The sequence below is a fragment of the Alosa sapidissima genome, chromosome 7 (assembly GCF_018492685.1).
Source record: "Alosa sapidissima isolate fAloSap1 chromosome 7, fAloSap1.pri, whole genome shotgun sequence".
Classification (NCBI taxonomy): domain Eukaryota; kingdom Metazoa; phylum Chordata; class Actinopteri; order Clupeiformes; family Clupeidae; genus Alosa; species Alosa sapidissima.
The window spans coordinates 10,437,208-10,455,191 of NC_055963.1; the positions used below are offsets into that span (position 1 = coordinate 10,437,208).

The window sequence follows — 17,984 nt, forward strand, 5'->3', positions numbered from 1 at the left end:
GCACCAATTGCGAATATTAAGAATGACTGACAACATTTAGGCTACAGGAAACAGGATTTTAAAGATCAGTGCCTACTTTATTTTCAGTCTGTTCTATTTACCTACATTTTGTTAATGTAAAATAATATAATACCATATTTGCATTTAGCCTGTATATCAAGTATCCTGCCAAATGTAGGCTAATTTATTTATTTGTGAATCCATCTATAGCTAAACCAAATATGCCCATGGTGACCTATCTGACTGCATACTGTCTAATACTACTACTAAAACAGTCCATTTTCTCTTCCACAAAACCCAACATTGGCTAATCAAGGATATATGTTTTATACTTTTAGTTTTTATTTGAAATATCTGCATTGATGGGGCAGTAGGCAAACGTTAGGCCTACTTTCGTTTTGCACTTCAGCTTGTATTCGGTGCATGGGCGTAGATTTGGGGTGGGACGCTCATGACTAGTCCTAATCAATATTTTAAGATGACAACATTGTCCCCACCAATACTTTACCGAACTCATTTGTGCTGCTGATCATTCCGACAGCCAGCAGGACAGTACAAGAAACGTCGTCATTTGATTGGCTGAAAAACCGAGGGGGAGGGGGAAGGGTTATCTGACACGCATGCTGCACACACATTGCTTTATTCTTGCACTGGTAGTCAAGCGAGCGGGTGTGTCAACGACAACGGTAAGTTACCAGGGCTGTCTGTCAATACATATCCTACCCCATAAAAGGCCAGAGTGAAACATTTTGATATTCCCTTTTCCCTTCAGCATACATACAAACCCCTTTTTGTGGTGTGTAGATCAGCTATGCCACCCAAGAAGAAAGGGGACATACCGGTACGAAGCTTTTTCATAAAGCTGAGTGTAAGTAAGCAAAATAACTAACCACACAAGCTAGCAGTGGTAGTGACCAGGCTTTCAAATTATGCAGATTCTATTATGTGGAAAAATAGTATTAACTGGTGATAGCATATGTTAGCCAGGATATTGTTAAAGATAAACCTAGCTTCTGTAATCTTTCAACCAAGGTCAGGAGTATTGATTGGGGGTGTGCAGCACGGTCGCATAGAAGTCGCGCTATCACAATATTACCAAGTCACTGAATGTTAATTAGCCTACCTTCTTTCCTTTCTTGAATTCCCCCTTGAGGATCAATAAAGTATCTATCTATCTATCTACCTTAAGTTAGAATCTTGGAAGTCACAATAAACATTGGATCTGGACATTTTTCGTTTCTATTCTGTTTATGTTATGTATTTCTGAGTGTAGCCTACACAATGCAGAGAAATAAAAGGGAGACCCAAATTCGTTTAAAGGACTGTCATTGCATTGTTATGACACATGCTGTAAAAACGTGTTGGCAATGTGAATAAGTTAACACTGTTGGTTATTCAAATATAATGAATCAATATTTGATGAATAATATCCAAATAACACTATCATATACAATATGGTAGGAGGGTTAAACTCGCTAGCCAAAGGATAGGCTACAAAATGAATGAACCACTTTGTATGCAGGAAAGACAGCATCAAACCACTACAGATGGATGGCAGGTTGAGGAAACAGCATCAGGGCGTCAGGTGAGGTTCTAATTATTAGCCTATGTCAAATTGTCAATTGTCAGCAGCATTGCTGTACAATATAATGAGATGGAGTAGATTCACTTCTGTATTGTGATATTCTGTATTGCCAACAGTCTGAAATAACAAAGGAAATTGCCATTAAGGCACTGGTATCTTACAGCAAAAGAATTCCAATTACAGTTAAGCAAATACAAATATAATTTAGAGTCGCATAAATTCATAGATATATTCAATCCTAAACTATGGTGCATTTCCATGGGGGGGGGGGGGGGGGGTCCCACCAAAGCTGAGACCAAACCTACGCCCTTGTGTGCGAGTGAAATGGGCGCACTGTAGAGCCCTGGATTGTTCTAACCACAGGACCTTTTTCCACGTTACCTCAGTCCATTTTTAACAAGCTCAGGCCCAGATAACAGGGTGGTATTTTCTGTATCATGTCTCAATACAATTTTAGCTTTTACAATGTTGGCTGCAGTTTTTGAATTGATATTAAACTGTGCACATAGACAATGGTTATCAGAGACAGGTCTGGAAACAGGTCTGGTATTGATGCAGTGCCACCTGAGGTCCAAAAGACCAAGGCCATCCAATGTGTTTTTCAGCTCTTTCCCTTGTTTGCAAAGATTTCTCTGGATTACCTGAATGTTTTAATAATATTATGTCCTGTAGATGATTAACTCCCCAAATACTTCACAATTTCATGTTAAGAAGCATTAAAATGACATTGTTTTATCATTTGTGCACATAAGTTTACACAGAGTGATAAATACCCCTACATCTTTACTTCTAAGGGTCCCTGCCTCTCTGGGATGCTCTTTTTCATACCCAATCGTGTTGCCACTTACCCTAATTAGTTGTGAAACATTCCTCCTTTTGTTTTCTTTATCATTACACAACTTTTCCAGCATTGTATTACCCCGTCCCAACCTTTTTTTGAAACATGTTGCTGGTATCAAATTCGAAATTAGCATAACTTTTCCACAAAATAGTCAAATTTGTCATTTTCAACATTTGATATGTTGTCTGTGTCCTTTTTGCAAGTAAATATGAGTTTAAGAGATTTGCAGATTATTACATTCTGTTTTTATTCACGTTTTACACAATGTCCCAACTTTTTCTGTTTTGGGGTTGTTGAATTTGTTGTATTTCAACAAGTTGAATCTCTGTTGTATGGAGCACAGGATATAGAGAAATAATATTGAATACACATAAACAGTAGTATGCCTTTAATCATACAGAACATATGCTGTGACCTACATACACATGCGCGCGCGCACATACACACACACACACACACACACAGAGGTAAGAACCTAGTAGAGGTAAGTCACTCCAAGTGATCATTCATGGCTTTCTCCTAGCAGTAATTGGTGATGCAAGTGGACTGTGACCATTAAAAGCCTCAGGTTTAATTGGGTTTTAATCGGGCATGGCTTGGCTGGATCCTCTGTTTGCTTGACTCGATACTTTTCCAATTATAGTGAGGTGTAACTAAGGTTTATTGGATACAGGATAGCAATATTTTGTGAGATTGCTTTTGATATTTAAACTCAATTAAAGATCAAAATAAACCCTGCCATGTTTAAAAAAGTATTGATGCAGTGAAAAAAGCAAATGAACTTGCACGTTGTGAATGACACAAAAAGTCAGTGAAAGCATGACAGGAGTGGGAGCCGTGTGGTCTAAGTATAGAGGGAGGAAAGATTAGAGGCTATTAAGGTCTCACATTTGCCAGTACTCTCGCAGGCGAAAGGGCAACTTACTGAGCGGCAGGTAGAGGGACAGGAGAGTGGAGGAGAACAGAGGGGGACTTTTGAAAGGCGACTTGTGGAAACCCTCTTGGATGTACTATTCTATGTTGGATGGAACATTATTGGAATATTTCATTTGGAAATTTGAAGGTTAGTTTTTTTTTATTATTATTATTGGTGCAGTGTAAAGGAAATGGGTTCATCATGCAAAAAATAAATACATTTTGATTTGAAGAATTGTAATTTGAATTTATTTGTAATTGTAAGAGCACTTATTTTACATGCAATTCGCCTCAGAAAATTCAGGGATATGTGGAATTTTGATTAACAATCACATTTACGTATATAGAAATGGTCTGACAAGACCGGTCATGACTGGTCTGGTCTACTGACTAGAAATTATAATTCTTGTATAATTTAGTTCACTAATGTTTCATTCACTAGTGAATGCAGTGTGGTAAAAGATGAAGTAAAAAAGCTTTGTGATCCAGGATTAAAAAGTCAAACATTTCCATATGACAGTAAAACTATGTTTTGCTTGAATGAAAATGTAAGATATTATCCAAGTATACATGTAAATAATCTTGATATCTTTAACTTATGGCCTGTTTTATTGTGTGCAGCCCCACAGGAACCGTAAACCACAGGAGCAAAATAACAGCATTAAGGACTCAGTCACCACTCACTGACAGCCCTAAGCCATTGACGGGCAAGCGTGGAGCGTGTGTGTGTAAATCTGCTGCTGTGATAGGGACCGATGCCAGAAGTTGATGGACTGATGGAGAAGTCCTGCGAGGCTTTGTGCCGATCGCTGGTGGCCCACAACGGCATCCAGGCAGAGAGCGCGGACATCTCCCACTCCGTCCTCTACACGTCCCTCATGGGGCTGCTACTGGTGGCTGACAAGAAGGTGAGTGAGTGCTCAGAGGGTGTAGTGGTAAAATAAGAGGTGGGTAAACTATGAATTCTATGATCACGGTGAGGTGGACTGCGCCATGCAGTATCGGATTTTTTAAAAAGACATTCAGAACATGTTTGATTATGGTGGTGGAGGTTATTATCCAGTGTTTATAACAATACCAGGTGGATAAACTACGTTTACTTGCGTTTAGCCTCCACTACATCCCTCACAACATAATGCTTTAGTTTAGTTCACGATGGTCTATGCTCACTGATTTGACAGACTATTCTCTCTGGTTTAGCATAGCTTTTGTGTCTTTAATTAGATCAATTGAAAGTGAAATTAATTCAGAAAATAAATGAATTAATGTAAATGTGTTTAACAGCAAACTGTTTAGGAGCCTTTTCGTAGTGTTTCAGCCCATAAATGCAATGTCCAAGTTCAGGATGCACACACACACACTTACACACGTTTGCTGACACCTGTAGTCTCTTCTGACCCCGCCCCCAAGCTGGATAAAGGTGTCTCTGTATTGACCTCTCCGTTGCGTGCCCTCTGCGTCTGTTTTAATGGGATCAGAGAGCTAAAAATGGATGTACAACTCATACTAGGATAGACCAGAGGACACATAGGTTCAAAGACAGAACGTAGGGAATTAAAGGGGAAAGGTGTCTGTTTTAAGATGTACTGTTCAGAACCCTAATGCTGTCTTCCCATTTCTAAACCATTTCCCAGGCAGAAATCCCACTGGGAAGTGGGCAAGTTGGACTGCGAAACGTGGGGAATACAGTATGTCCTTTCTTTTTCACCTTAGTATTAGTATTGTAATTAGCTATCAGAGTATGCTACACCATTTGTTTACAATGTTCATACATGTTCATTCATTCTCTTTTAAATGAATAGATTAATTATCATGTAATTATTGAAGTGAATAAATAGTTTTTGTGAATAAAAAGTTTGATGGAAATAATTTTTGATGTTATTTCAGTATTTTTTTTTTTAAATGTTATGAGAAGCATGATTTTTTTCTCTCCGTCACTTGCCCCTTCTCTCTCTCAACTGGCTCCTTCACACACCCAGTGTTTTCTCAACGCGGTGGTTCAATGTCTGTCTCACACACGGGGCCTGCGGGATTACTGCATCACCAAATCCTATCTCCAGGACAAACATTCAAAGCAAGAGCCTGTTCTCATGAATGGTATGCACCCGTTCTCTTTGCAGTTCAGCCACTGCACAGTAATTGCTCCCATTCATTGCAAATTGTCAGAAAGTTTCAACCAATGGCACTTAAACAATAAATGTAGCTTTTGACAGATCCGGAACTTTTATTTTTGCATAGTTTACCTTTACACCTGCACGTCAAATCAGATAAATGTGTCTATGGACCCTTTCAAGAGAGTTCCATTATCAGCATCATAGTTGGCCCCACAAGACTTCCTTTTTAACATTCCATATGTTATCTTAATGCAGAGGAGGTAGATTGGGGCCCAAATAGAACGTTCAAGCATTGTTTTTGTTTACCTTGTTGAAAGGGTCTATAGCCCTGTTACTTTTCCACTCATTTCCTCATTCTCTTGTCCTCTACTGTGTCACTGCTGTGTCCACTTGTCCTCAAACTGTCCCCTCTCTCTTTTGAAGCGTTCACTCAGGTGCTGTCTGGGCTGTGGGACGTAGATGGCAGGGACACAGTTGTGAATCCAAGCAGGTTCTACAGCGCCTTTAAAGAAGCCGTGCCTTACTTCAGTGGCTACAGGTGGATCTCCTGGACTCAATTACAACTTTGCCCTGACTTACAGTACTATCATCTATATAGCTGTTTGCCTCATTGGTCTCTGCCTTTACTGCCTTTACCGGCTCTCTATTTCACTCTTTATTATGACCGCCGCACAGCGAAGGTTATAGGTTTAGTGAGATTTTTTTCTTTTTTTTTTTTCTTTTCTTTTTCGCATGTCCAAATTTCCGTCAAGGATTCCCGGGACACTGAAAGACCGGGGTAGACGAAACTTGGTGGGCATGTAACCCCATATGGATAGCATGGAACCATCGTTTTTCGTTTTGATCTGTAGCCCCCCCGCTGGACTGCACCCCCTGAAAGGAGGGTAGGGCAGACACAGTTTTCTGTGAATATCTCGAGAACCGTAGGGTTTAGGAGGACCATTTTTTTTTGTATGTTGGTCTTAAGGGGGCATGTCAACCCATCCCATTACCACTTATTTAATGTATAGCGCCACCTAGTTAAAAATTAACAAGCAAAAAATTAGGTGTTTTCATCACAATATCTCTGGCTGACATGGTCAAAACTGCACGAAATTGAAAGTGTAGGATCATTATGACACCCTCCGAATGCATGCCAAGTTTTGTGAACTTTCGTTCATGGGGGGCCTTACAATAAAATAATTTATGTGTACATTTAGTGACCGTACACCAACAAGGATTCCCGGGACACTGAAAGACCGGGGTAGACGAAACTTGGTGGGCATGTAACCCTATATGGATAGCATGGAACCATCGTTTTTCGTTTTGATCTGTAGCCCCCCCCGCTGGACTGCACCCCCCGAACGGAGGGTAGGGCAGACACAGTTTTCTGTGAATATCTTGAGAACCGTAGGGCCTAGGATGACCAATTTTTTCCGTATGTTTGCCTCCAGGGGTCATGTTAACCCATTCCATGTGCACACATGTGCATAAACAGATACACACGCACACACATACATTCACAGTAATCATACGTATGACACATACTCACACAGTAGACATATGTACGCATGCATGCACATGCACAAACACACATACGCAGGCAAACACACAAGCACACACACACCCACACACATAAACATAAACGTGTACACGCACACATGCACACAATTCAAGAATTTCTCAGAATTATGAACAGGCAAGATGGGGGTGGGGTTGTATAAAATGAATTTTACATGTGAAATGTATGAACTAATCATGTTTTGGTACTTGTTGTCTAGCAAATACCAGTGAGAATTGAGTGTGGATAATGCAATTTAGTGAGACAGTTAGAATCATATAGGCCTTTCAGCGTGATTTCTTTTTGTGGAAAAAATGTGCTGGACTGGGCGGCGGTCATATTTTGTACCGCTCTGCGGTACATCTAGTTTGTGTTATGGCAACAATTTTACTATTCAGCTTCCTGTTTCAAGACGGAAACTTAACCAAAGCAGAAACCATCTCAGCATCTTCTGCTCTTTCACTTACTGTCGTTGTCATCCACTCTTTCTTTCTTTCCCTCTTTCTCTCTCTTTATCTCTATTTCTCTGTCTCTCTCTCTTTCTCTCATTAGTCAGCAAGATGCTCAAGAGTTCCTGCGGTTCCTGTTGGACAGGCTACACACCGAGATCAATCGCCGGCCCGCCAAACGTCCACCTGGAACAGACACACAGGAGCCTAAACACAAAATCTTCAGGTACCGAGGCAACACTGGACGTGTGAAAGACAAGATTTATTCAAGAAATGCCAAGAATATTTAACGTATTTCCGATACTTATTTCTTCTGTCCTCCTTTCCTCCAGGTTGTCTGAACAGGCCGCTATCATGTGGAAGAAACACCTTGAGAGGGATGATAGTAGAATTGTTGGTTAGTAGTTTAGAATTTACATCAGCAGATGTTTTTTCCCTTTCAGGCTAGTTGATAGTAGCTAGTTGTATTTATCAACATGTGAATGTAAATGTAAATCAGGTTTATAAGCCATGTATACTTCCATATACAAGGAATTTGGTCTCTGCATTTATGCCATCCCTGAATTAGTGAAACACACAGAGCACACAGTGAACACACAGTGAGGTGAAGCACACAGTGAGCACACAGTGAGGTGAAGCACACACTAACCCGGAGCAGTGAGCTGCCTTGCTACAGTGGCGCTCGGGGAGCAGTGAGGGGTTAGGTGCCTTGCTCAAGAGCACTTCAGTCGTGGATGTGGGCATGGGAGAGCAGTACTCAGCCACTTCAATCGAACCCGCAACCCTTCAGTTCCAAGCCTGAAGCCCTAACCGGTAGGCCACAACTGCCCCCATGACATTGCATCATTTACTTGATCTCAAGTTGCACATTTTGCTTGCGGTCATTGTGATCAGAAAATTATTAGAACTTTTTTAAGGTTGGGCGGCCTACTGGTTATGGGTGTAAACAAACTTATATTGAAAGTATAGAATCAGCGAACCTGACATACCCAGGAGTGAAGAGTCACATCCATTCATGGTTACACAATAGTGTGAAAAAACTGCTACATATCATCTACCATGCATTAGAATTACCTCATGCCCCAGAGTGTGACCCGATCATTGATCCCAAAATTAACCACCATTTCTGGTAATTTGTCACAAAAAGGATCAGTTTTCTGTACGATATCTGATATGTTCACTTCTCTCAGATTGACATCTCAGTCCTCCTCATCCTGACCTGTCTCCCTGTCTCTTGCACCCCTTTACCCAGACATCTTCTCAGGTCAGTTGCGTAGCTCCCTGCATTGCTCCATCTGTTCCCATTACTCCAACACATTTGATGTGTTTTGTGACCTGTCTCTCCCGATTCCAAAGGTACAGTCCACTTCTCTGCTGACTGTCTCTATCATTGACCATTGATGGTTTGCCCTTTATTTCTGGTGTGTTGATATATCCCTCCATTTGATTGTCTTTCTTCAGAGGAGTGGAGACAGAGTGTCACTGAAGGAGTGCCTCGACCTTTTCTCACAGGAGGAAAAGCTTGATGAGGAAAATGCACCGGTATGTTTGAAATTGCCTCAGAAAATGTCAGTTATTGGTGTGTCTGGATATATTGAAATAATACTGAACAGGATACTGCTTACAAACAAACCAGAGGTTGGCTAAGTTTTCAGTTTCATACATCAAACTGATCGTAACTTTAGTTTCTCCATGACTGACAGACAGGTGGCTCTCATTGACTGCCATTTCACGTCCCTCTCTCTGTCTCTCTCTCTCTTTCTCTCTCTGTGTGTGTGTGTGTGTGTGTGTGTGTGTGTGTGTGCGCGCATGTGCGTGTGTCAGATGTGTGAGAGGTGTTGTCGTCGAACAGACAGCACCAAAAGACTGACCATTCAGAGGTTTCCCAAAGTCATCGTCATACGTATCCTTCACATGACTGCTGTTGACACAGAAAAGCTTTCTGGCTTTGTTTTGTAATCTAACTTCTGATTAACACTTCAACAGTTACTCTGCAAATCTACATGGATTATACTTTAGTTTATAATTGTATTATTTGTTGCTGCCATCTTGCTGTAAAAAGTAAGGACTTGACTTCAATGCTCAGATTTGAACAGGTTTACCATGTCGAGGTACTCCATCAGCAAAAGCACTGTGTGTGTGTCCTTCCCCATAACCAAACTGGACCTTGGGCCATACGGGCCTGTGGACTGTGGTAGGTACCTTTATGTTCCTATTTTGAATTGCATGCCAAGCATTTTATCACCTTTAATTATTATCTGACATATATGATATGATTATTACCATATAGATCATATACCATTATGTGCTAATAAAATCAGGGGTTTCCTCATTGCATTTATTTTGTGTAGGGTAGGGTAAAGACCATATATTTGTGTGGATGTTTGGATCAAGATGTGTGTTTTGATTCTTAGGGCCAGTGCTATATAACTTGTATGCGGTCTGTTATCACTCTGGCACTGTGAACATGGGCCACTACACAGCCTGTTGTCGGGATGAGGATGGTTGGTGGTACTACAATGATTCAAGGTGGGGGTTATGTAAGACTACGTTTAATCATTTAGACCTCCAGATTATTGGGATTTTGTCACAGTAATACCATATTTTGAGACCTGTGCTTTTCTTTTGCAGTGTGCAACAAGTCCCAGACAACCAGCTTCAGTCAAGTCAGGCCTATGTTTTGTTCTACCAGTTAGACAACAGCGCCATGAGACACTAAGATGTCAGGAACTACTTTTCTTCCTTAACGGACAGACAACTACTTGAGAAAGAATCTTTGTGCTTCACTCTCTCAGCTCATCTCCAGCTCATCTCCTGTGGTCCTCATATTTGACACCATACTGGCCAATTTTTTTATCCTGAACTTTTCAAGGCATCATGCACTTCTGCCTCGCCTTTGCCACCCATGACCAGGCTTTGGCACTTATGGCCACATCAGAATATGCTTTTGAATGTGTTATTTTTATCTTAGATATTGTTTTTAATACACTTATTGTAACTATTTTTTTTTTACTTTGCAATCAATCTCATGTGTGCTACCTGAAGATGCAGTGGGTGGCAGCACCTGCTATATACAGCTCTGGGAAAAATTAAGAGACCACTGCACATGTTTCTGATGTCATCTTACAGTTGCCGAGTGACATTCACATTAGTTGACGATCATATTCAAAATTAAGAGAACACTGCAAATCTGAATATGACCGTCATGTATTTGGACAATTATAGCCTATTCATTATTTGACTTGAATAGTCTCCTTCACAAACATAGGATGGTGTATATTATTGAACTGTATATATGAATATTACTACATTTACATTGTACATAACATTGTGTTCTTATTTTTTCTAATTATGTACATTTTGAATTTACCAACTACTCTTGTAGCCTATACTGGTGTCTTGGTAGAGTTGAATAGTGAAAACTGTGGAAAAATGTTGAGCCTAAAATGATTTCTGCTACATTGAAAAATATATTATTTTCATTTTTATATCTGTTGAGTCTAATGACATAAAAACACTAGAGTTGATCAAAGTTCATTATTCATTTACAGTGATGCATGAGGTTTTAGGCCATTAAGCTAATTGATGTTGTGAAAGTCTATAGGAAATGTTTGCTAAAATGTCTTGGCTAGGCCTATATGTAATCAATAAAACACCTCCCCCCAGATGTGTAGTCTAAATATAATCTATTGTGGAGCATATATTATCATTATATTAAATTAATTTACAAATTCTAACTTCTTTACCTGGACCAGTTAACCACAAGGGCGGGTGAAATTGCGTGGCATTGTGAAAGTGGGCGGAGATTAAGACCCTGGTAGGGAGAAGAAGGAAAGAGGACACACCGCATATTGAAACGGTAAATTATTTGCCTTTAATCTCAATCAAGCCCGAATTCTTCGGAATCCGCACACAATTTCTTATCGAAAATGAGTAGACGATCATGATTGTTACCCGCGCCAAATCATTAATAGATCGTAGAAAAACTATCCAAAATCAAGTTTATCCAAGTTGGTTAACGCTTAGCCTGTTTCGTTGTTGCTTATCCGGCTTATTAACCCACCAAGAACTGGCCGCTTTAAAAATCAGTTGGTTCAAAGTTTCTGGCGAATGCAACAGTACATTTCGTAGTGTGTCCAGGGGTAAATGTAGTTGGGAATAGTCGGATTTATTCTTTCTCAATGTTGTTATGGGGCTAAACCAGGGCGAAACGTCGCTAGCAGGCAAACAAAACAACGTTAACGTTAGCTAGCTAGCTAATATATTGTCCTGACGCTCTTGGCGTCGGTACTCAGCTGCTAGTTCTAGTCCATAGATAGGCAGCCAGCTAGCTAGGCTACTTAGCAGACAAACCTGCGGTCCTTAGCCGCTGTGTCGGCCAGCTAACATTGCCCATGTAGTGTTGTTTTGTATCTGGTTGCCTATATAAATATATGTATTTGTTTTTTCTCGATGTGGTCACACGCGTTGCCCCAGTCATTGTTTGTTTAATTACACAGTGGTCTGTTTATTCAGTACCCCTATTGCATACCTAGCTTTCAACGTTATCGTTAATCCAAGTTGTCTCGCCGGCCGGTTTTGAACTTTGCTGTTCTCCGCTAGCTAGCTTCTCCGTTAGCGTGCTAGCAACAGTTATTCGGATTTTTAAATTAGCACTGAAGTTACTTAGGAGCCTTGCTAGCTAGCTGGTTTATGTTAGCTCAACAAGACAAGGCGACGTGGCGTACTAATAACTGACCGAAACAAGTGAATTTGTTGAAATACGACACATGTGTTTTTTGTTTTATTGAATAGCAACTCGCAGGATGACTTTGGTACATTTAAACATCAATTGAAAACAATTATTTTACTTCGAGGTGTTTTGGGTGCGGTGGGGCGGTGCAAAGGCCTTGCTAGGTTACACCAGAGGCCGTGAAACACTGCGCAAGATTACTTCAACTCACCGAACGGGTGTCTTTAAAATATACTCTGTTCAATACCAACGTATAGTACATTTGATATACCTCAAGTATTCATTTAAAATACGTATAATATTTCCATAACGCTTCCTTAAACAAAATAATGTTGTTTCCGGTCAGCCCATACTTCCGCATTTGTACTTCCGATTTATTAAAAATTGTTTGGAAAAGGACACGCTGATTTAGCCCAATAAGAATGTCCCGTGTTTTCGGTGAAATTTAAGCTTTCACTTGTGCGTAGGCATGCTTTCAAAACTCGATGCTCAGCTTGTTCTTTCTGCTAGCGTTCACTGTTGAGCCTCTTCCCCTTCGCAATGTCTGCAGTGATTGCGATTCCTACAGATGTTTGTTGAAGTACAGTCATGAAGTGGTTATAATATAACCTGACTACTCAAATGCACTCTAGATGAGTACATATCCATATTTATTCTCAACTGTCTGTCAGTGTTGGGATTCCCTCTCATAGTTGACTGCATCTTCCTGCCGTTTTGTCTCAGAAGCTTCAACAGACCCTATTAATGATTGTTTTTGGTTCATGCCCATTTTAGATGGCTGCCATTCGTAAAAAGCTTGTGATTGTTGGGGATGGAGCCTGCGGAAAGACCTGCCTTCTCATAGTCTTCAGTAAAGACCAGTTTCCAGAAGTTTATGTGCCCACCGTATTTGAAAACTATGTGGCGGACATCGAAGTGGATGGAAAACAGGTAAGAACAGAGAACGGTATGGCAAGCTGTGTAAAGAACAGCCCAGGTTATTCACACCTGTTTCTCGGTGGACATGAATTGAACAGAATTTCCTCTGGTTACGAGTCCATTATACTACACTTAATAACAACTAATAAGAATGGTCGTATTTAGCCCTGAAGATAAAAAATTGTTAGACCAAGGATTTATGCCAATTGTCATGCTTTGGTATTGGTATTTAAATTTGGTCAAGAGTGATTATTGATGTTTCTTCCCTTTGGTAAGAGTATATGAAATATCCCAATGACTTTACCAAGGACTGATGAGGATAAACTAAATCCTGACCGTTAGGATTGAACACATCCACACTATTCTGTTTTCATTTTAAAACGTTTAGTTCTAAATACGTTCTCCGTCCACACAGCACGTTTGCAATTTCCGAAAGTTGTCTAGGTGTCCCGCACGGACAGGGGGGGTGGGGGAGACATTCGCACAAATTGTCAGCATTGTAAAATGATGACTAACTGCACTTTAGATACTACCAAAGACAGTAAGGTTATTAAGGCTTGTACTGTCTCCATATTGCATTCACCGCTGGCAGACAAGTGGTGGAAGTCGAAGTGAGTCTTAGGGAACCAAGAAGCATCAGACTGATAAGGTGCAATCAAGAAGGGAACATGGGTTTCCACATCATTGTTTTCAGGTGTTTACAGATTCACATTAAAACGCAAAGCCGAAGTTTCCCAATGAATACGGGCCAGACAGGGTTTTCAAATCCTTTCAAGCCTTCTAGAGTAGGCTGACTTATCAACTGCCCTCTTTTCGGTAGGAGGATTGACCTTAGTAGTAGTGACCGTAGCACCATTTCATTTTTGGACAAATTATGATGTGCTTGCCAATCTATATAGATGGATGCAAGACTGTCAGGCTGGAAAGTGTTGTACTGATTTCCTATTGACCCCAAAAAATAATTTGGGAAAACTGTCGTAACTCCTTAAGTATATCTTATTGTGAAGTAGTGAGGATATTATTTGGGGAAATTTCACAACTGCCAGCTGCAAGCTGGTCTCCCCAAGAGATGAGATAAGCAAAGAGATTGTTGGCTCCAAGCATTAACTATTATTTTCAAGAGATTTCTGAAAGTCTGAGTGTGCTCTTACCTCTCGACATTTTCAATTAATTTCTCGAAATATAATATACCTACATTTTGGACACTTTTCATTGCTTTTTCAACTGTTGTAACTCGATGCACAGGCTACAGCATTGAAGAAATGAATCCACTTAAATTGAGTTTTTGTCCTTTGTTGATGCAGTCATGTACTACATATTCTAGCCATTACCCCCAATACACAATTCATTATTATACAGCTATTATACATAATATTCAAGCATATTGTGCATATATCTAAACACTTACACTATTTTGTTTATAGTCACTATAATGAATATTGTTAACAGATCTGTTTTGTTCAGGTTAAGTTGTTCATCTAGGAAAAGTTAAAGAAGAAACTGTCCTTTTTTAGGTGGAGCTAGCCTTGTGGGATACTGCTGGTCAAGAGGACTACGACAGATTAAGACCCCTATCCTACCCAGATACTGATGTCATACTTATGTGTTTTTCCATAGACAGTCCTGACAGTTTGGGTAAGCATTGGACTTAATGTTTTAATGATGAAGGTTCTGTTGCAATTGATGTCTAGCCAGTCATTGAAAACTGATCAATTGCTGTTTTGTTATTGTGTAATATTTAAATAATAGTATTATTGAGTAATATTTTAAGTTTCCAAGTGTCACATTTTTTAAGTGAAAGTGAAAACGTTTTTCTAAGATATCACTAAATTGTAATGTATTGAATTCACTCCTGTTAACTGACATGGGTGCAGCCCCAACCTAATCAGGTGGATCGGTTTCAGATCAGAGCAGCATCCAGTGGTCAGGTGTGGTGGTTTGTAGATGACCCATTGCATGGCCTTGTATTTTTTCCTCACAGAGAATATTCCAGAGAAGTGGACTCCTGAGGTCAAGCACTTCTGCCCAAACGTGCCTATCATCCTCGTGGGCAACAAGAAAGACTTGCGCAACGATGAGCACACACGAAGGGAGCTTGCCAAAATGAAACAGGTATCCACTGGTTTACCCGTCACATGTCCCAGATATGTTATTTGGCCTCCGAGCTTGATAATTCTTGGCATTCAGTTTGTTGTGTGTAGCCATATTTGCTTTCCTGGAACATCAAGTAGCTGCTATGCTGAAAAAACAGTTTTATATTTGGTGTTTTGAACTGACTTGCTGACATTTGAGTAGTTGCATTACATAGAATAGAGTACTTAAAGATGCTGTCCCTGATTCTGAATCAGCCAGTCAAATTGCACCACTTCCTTCTGTCCTCCTAAAGCACCTTGTTGATTGGCTGAGTTTTGTTATGGCTCATTACGAGCCCATTTGCAGGGCCAGTTTGACGACTGTTTGACAGTCATAACAAGTTAAAGTTGACAGGTATGTAGTAGATGCTTTGTCCAAAGCGACACAAACTTGCAGCGGTTCAGTTTGATATTGATATTGAAATTCACAATGAAACATTTGAACAAATGAACATTTAAAATATAGATACATCTGCGATTGCCCCCCCCCCAAAAAAAAATAAGGCTATATGTTTGGTAGATAAAATGCATTACCAGTTATTGACCTCCACCATCTGTGTAATTTTGTGTTAACAGGAGCCTGTGAAGCCAGAGGAGGGAAGGGACATGGCCAACCGCATCAATGCCTTCGGTTACCTAGAATGCTCTGCCAAGACAAAAGATGGCGTGAGGGAAGTCTTTGAGATGGCCACCAGGGCCGCGCTGCAGGCCAAGAAACGTGGCAAGAAGAATGCGTGCCTGCTGTTATAGAAACCTCCACCTGGACAGGACGGAGACGGGGGAAGGGGGATGAGGGGGCCCAGAGAACACAGAAAGGGAAGGGACGGGATGGGACAGGATGGGGTAGGTTTGTCTTTCTGGCGTGGATGCATTGGGAGGGAGGAAGGGGGGGGGTCAGCAGAGGTTAAAGGTCACAGTTTGCTTGGCATGGGAGCTCTGACCTCTAAGACACCCCGGGAGGGGTTGATTGGGGGGTGGGGGAGGGGGCGGGGTAACGTGAATAGGCCTACCAGCGGCTCTCTCTCTCGTAAGGCTTGCCTCAGTAAAACCAGTAGTAAGAGGGAGGGAGGGGTTAGGAGAGGACTCAAACTGGGATTCATGGATAATTTTTTTCAGTGGTTTTGACTCCCTTAACAACCCCCTTTACGCCCCACTTTTATAAATGGCTCTACGATAATTGGCTCCCATAGGTTTACGTACTGTCTCTAGTGGCAAGTTCGAAACGGTCATGTTGTCTGTCCGAACGATTGTAAGTACGTTTGTATATGTTTGTATATGAGTGTGTGTATGTGAATGCATGTGTGTTGAATCTGTCTGTTGTTTTTCTCTCTATATCTCTCTGTGTGGATGTTGACTGTATGACCCTCCTCTATACTGAATTTAAGCACAGGGAGGTCAACACTGCAGGGTGGGTTTCCCTACTATTTTGCCTCCTCTCCATTGCTTCTCTTCTGGTAGCTGATGTCACAGAACATTCTGGATGTTTTTTTTTTATTATTATTATTCCAATATAGTGATTCAAACCATTTGCAGTTCAGGTATATTTAAAAATCTATCAGCATCTTTTTTTTTTACATTTAGATGTAAGGGCCATCCTGCTCATCAAGTTTGTGAGAGTGTGTTTTATAAGCTTGCCTGTGTGTAGATTTTTAAATAACTGCTTTGGTTTGATCACCTGTTTTGTTGTTCCGTGGAGGAGTACAGCACAGTACTGTATACCAAGAGTAACTGACACAACATTCGGTCTTCGTGTCAGGAAGGGTTATGATATTTGTACTTGATTATTAAAAGTTGCAAATTGAAAATGGCATTTTACTTTTATGGCACGCTTTTGAGTGGAATTTTAAGTTAGTGATATTTGTCAGGTTCTGTGTGCTACTCCCTCCATTCTCCTCTTTTGAATATAATGTTAATTATGATTAGTATTATTATTATTACCAGTAATAATAATATTATTCTCTTTTCTTTCAATGCTTTTGAACTGTATATTTAACCCTGTGTGAATTCTACTGGCCTTTCCTGAAGCAGTTACTACTCCTTAAAACAAATCTTCAGAATCTATCATGAGAAATATTTAGATTTTAAAAGTAAACAATTGAAAGTGCATATATTATTGTTTTAATTGGAGTTTATTCTAAAGAAATCAATTGCAATTGTGTTGTATGAAAAAAAAAATTATCTTGGTGCATTTGACTTTTTGTAAAATACATTTCCATATTTCTTCAATCTGCTTTAAAAATACTTCAAATAAATCTGATTTAGTTTAGTCCCCAGAGCATTGTCTTCTGTTGAAAAGGGGGTTCTGTTTAAGTTGTACAATTTGCATGTCTTGCTTTTCCCTAACAGTGGTTCAGGTTGACACTCCAATTAGACGCGATTTGATGGCCTGTTTTATGTGCCATTTGGAGCGAATAATGAGTATTAGTTTTAGTCATATTTAACAAGTGTAAAGATATCCACATCTCTTTGCTCAGAGCTACCAGAGGGAAAAGCACCAGGACAATAAAGGCTCATAAAAGAAATTTCTTATGTCATGTAAAACTGAACTAATGGTCATCATTTGTATTCTGGTGTGCTATGATGACCTATGCAGGTAATGGTATAAAGGTATATTAGATTAGATTCAACTTTATTGTCATTGTATATAGAGAAAAAACACGAGGTGGCATTATTACTGTATGATTATTACAAGCAGAGGATTTTCAGATTGATCAAATAAGCATGGGTTTTTTAATCAAAGTAGGCATACACAGCAGAT

At 40.1% G+C, this 17,984-nt stretch overlaps 2 protein-coding genes across 3 annotated transcripts; both read left to right on the forward strand.

The window, feature by feature from the left end:
* Positions 1-1,427: 1,427 nt before the first annotated feature.
* On the forward strand, positions 1,428-11,078 carry usp21 (ubiquitin specific peptidase 21). 2 transcript variants are annotated; one of them, XM_042098105.1, is made up of 14 exons: positions 1,428-1,585; positions 3,335-3,489; positions 3,963-4,249; positions 4,976-5,029; positions 5,321-5,438; positions 5,879-5,993; positions 7,548-7,670; positions 7,777-7,841; positions 8,697-8,800; positions 8,906-8,986; positions 9,269-9,347; positions 9,531-9,638; positions 9,859-9,973; positions 10,076-11,078. In XM_042098105.1, exons 3-14 carry the CDS (start codon positions 4,097-4,099, stop codon positions 10,161-10,163), a joined length of 1,203 nt encoding a protein of 400 aa, XP_041954039.1. In that variant the 5' UTR covers positions 1,428-1,585; positions 3,335-3,489; positions 3,963-4,096; the 3' UTR covers positions 10,164-11,078. The 2 variants fall into 2 exon arrangements, with proteins under 2 accessions (XP_041954039.1, XP_041954040.1); XM_042098106.1 differs by lacking the exon at positions 3,335-3,489.
* A 115-nt stretch (positions 11,079-11,193) lies between these two features.
* LOC121713340 (rho-related GTP-binding protein RhoA-C) lies at positions 11,194-17,492 on the forward strand. The gene is made up of 5 exons (XM_042097874.1): positions 11,194-11,303; positions 12,951-13,106; positions 14,609-14,729; positions 15,076-15,206; positions 15,803-17,492. The coding sequence occupies exons 2-5, from the start codon at positions 12,951-12,953 to the stop codon at positions 15,974-15,976; spliced, it is 582 nt and encodes a 193-aa protein (XP_041953808.1). The 5' UTR covers positions 11,194-11,303; the 3' UTR covers positions 15,977-17,492.
* Positions 17,493-17,984: the final 492 nt, after the last annotated feature.

Bases quoted from the DNA above. Each gene is read 5' to 3' on its own strand.
- usp21 (XM_042098105.1), top strand. From the start codon at position 4,097: ATGCCAGAAGTTGATGGACTGATGGAGAAGTCCTGCGAGGCTTTGTGC. The intron at 5,439-5,878 runs GTATGCACCCGT...TCTCTTTTGAAG, and splicing joins AGAGCCTGTTCTCATGAATG to CGTTCACTCAGGTGCTGTCT. The intron at 7,671-7,776 runs GTACCGAGGCAA...CCTTTCCTCCAG, and splicing joins CCTAAACACAAAATCTTCAG to GTTGTCTGAACAGGCCGCTA.
- LOC121713340 (XM_042097874.1), top strand. From the start codon at position 12,951: ATGGCTGCCATTCGTAAAAAGCTTGTGATTGTTGGGGATGGAGCCTGC. The intron at 14,730-15,075 runs GTAAGCATTGGA...TTTTCCTCACAG, and splicing joins AGACAGTCCTGACAGTTTGG to AGAATATTCCAGAGAAGTGG. The intron at 15,207-15,802 runs GTATCCACTGGT...TTGTGTTAACAG, and splicing joins AGCTTGCCAAAATGAAACAG to GAGCCTGTGAAGCCAGAGGA.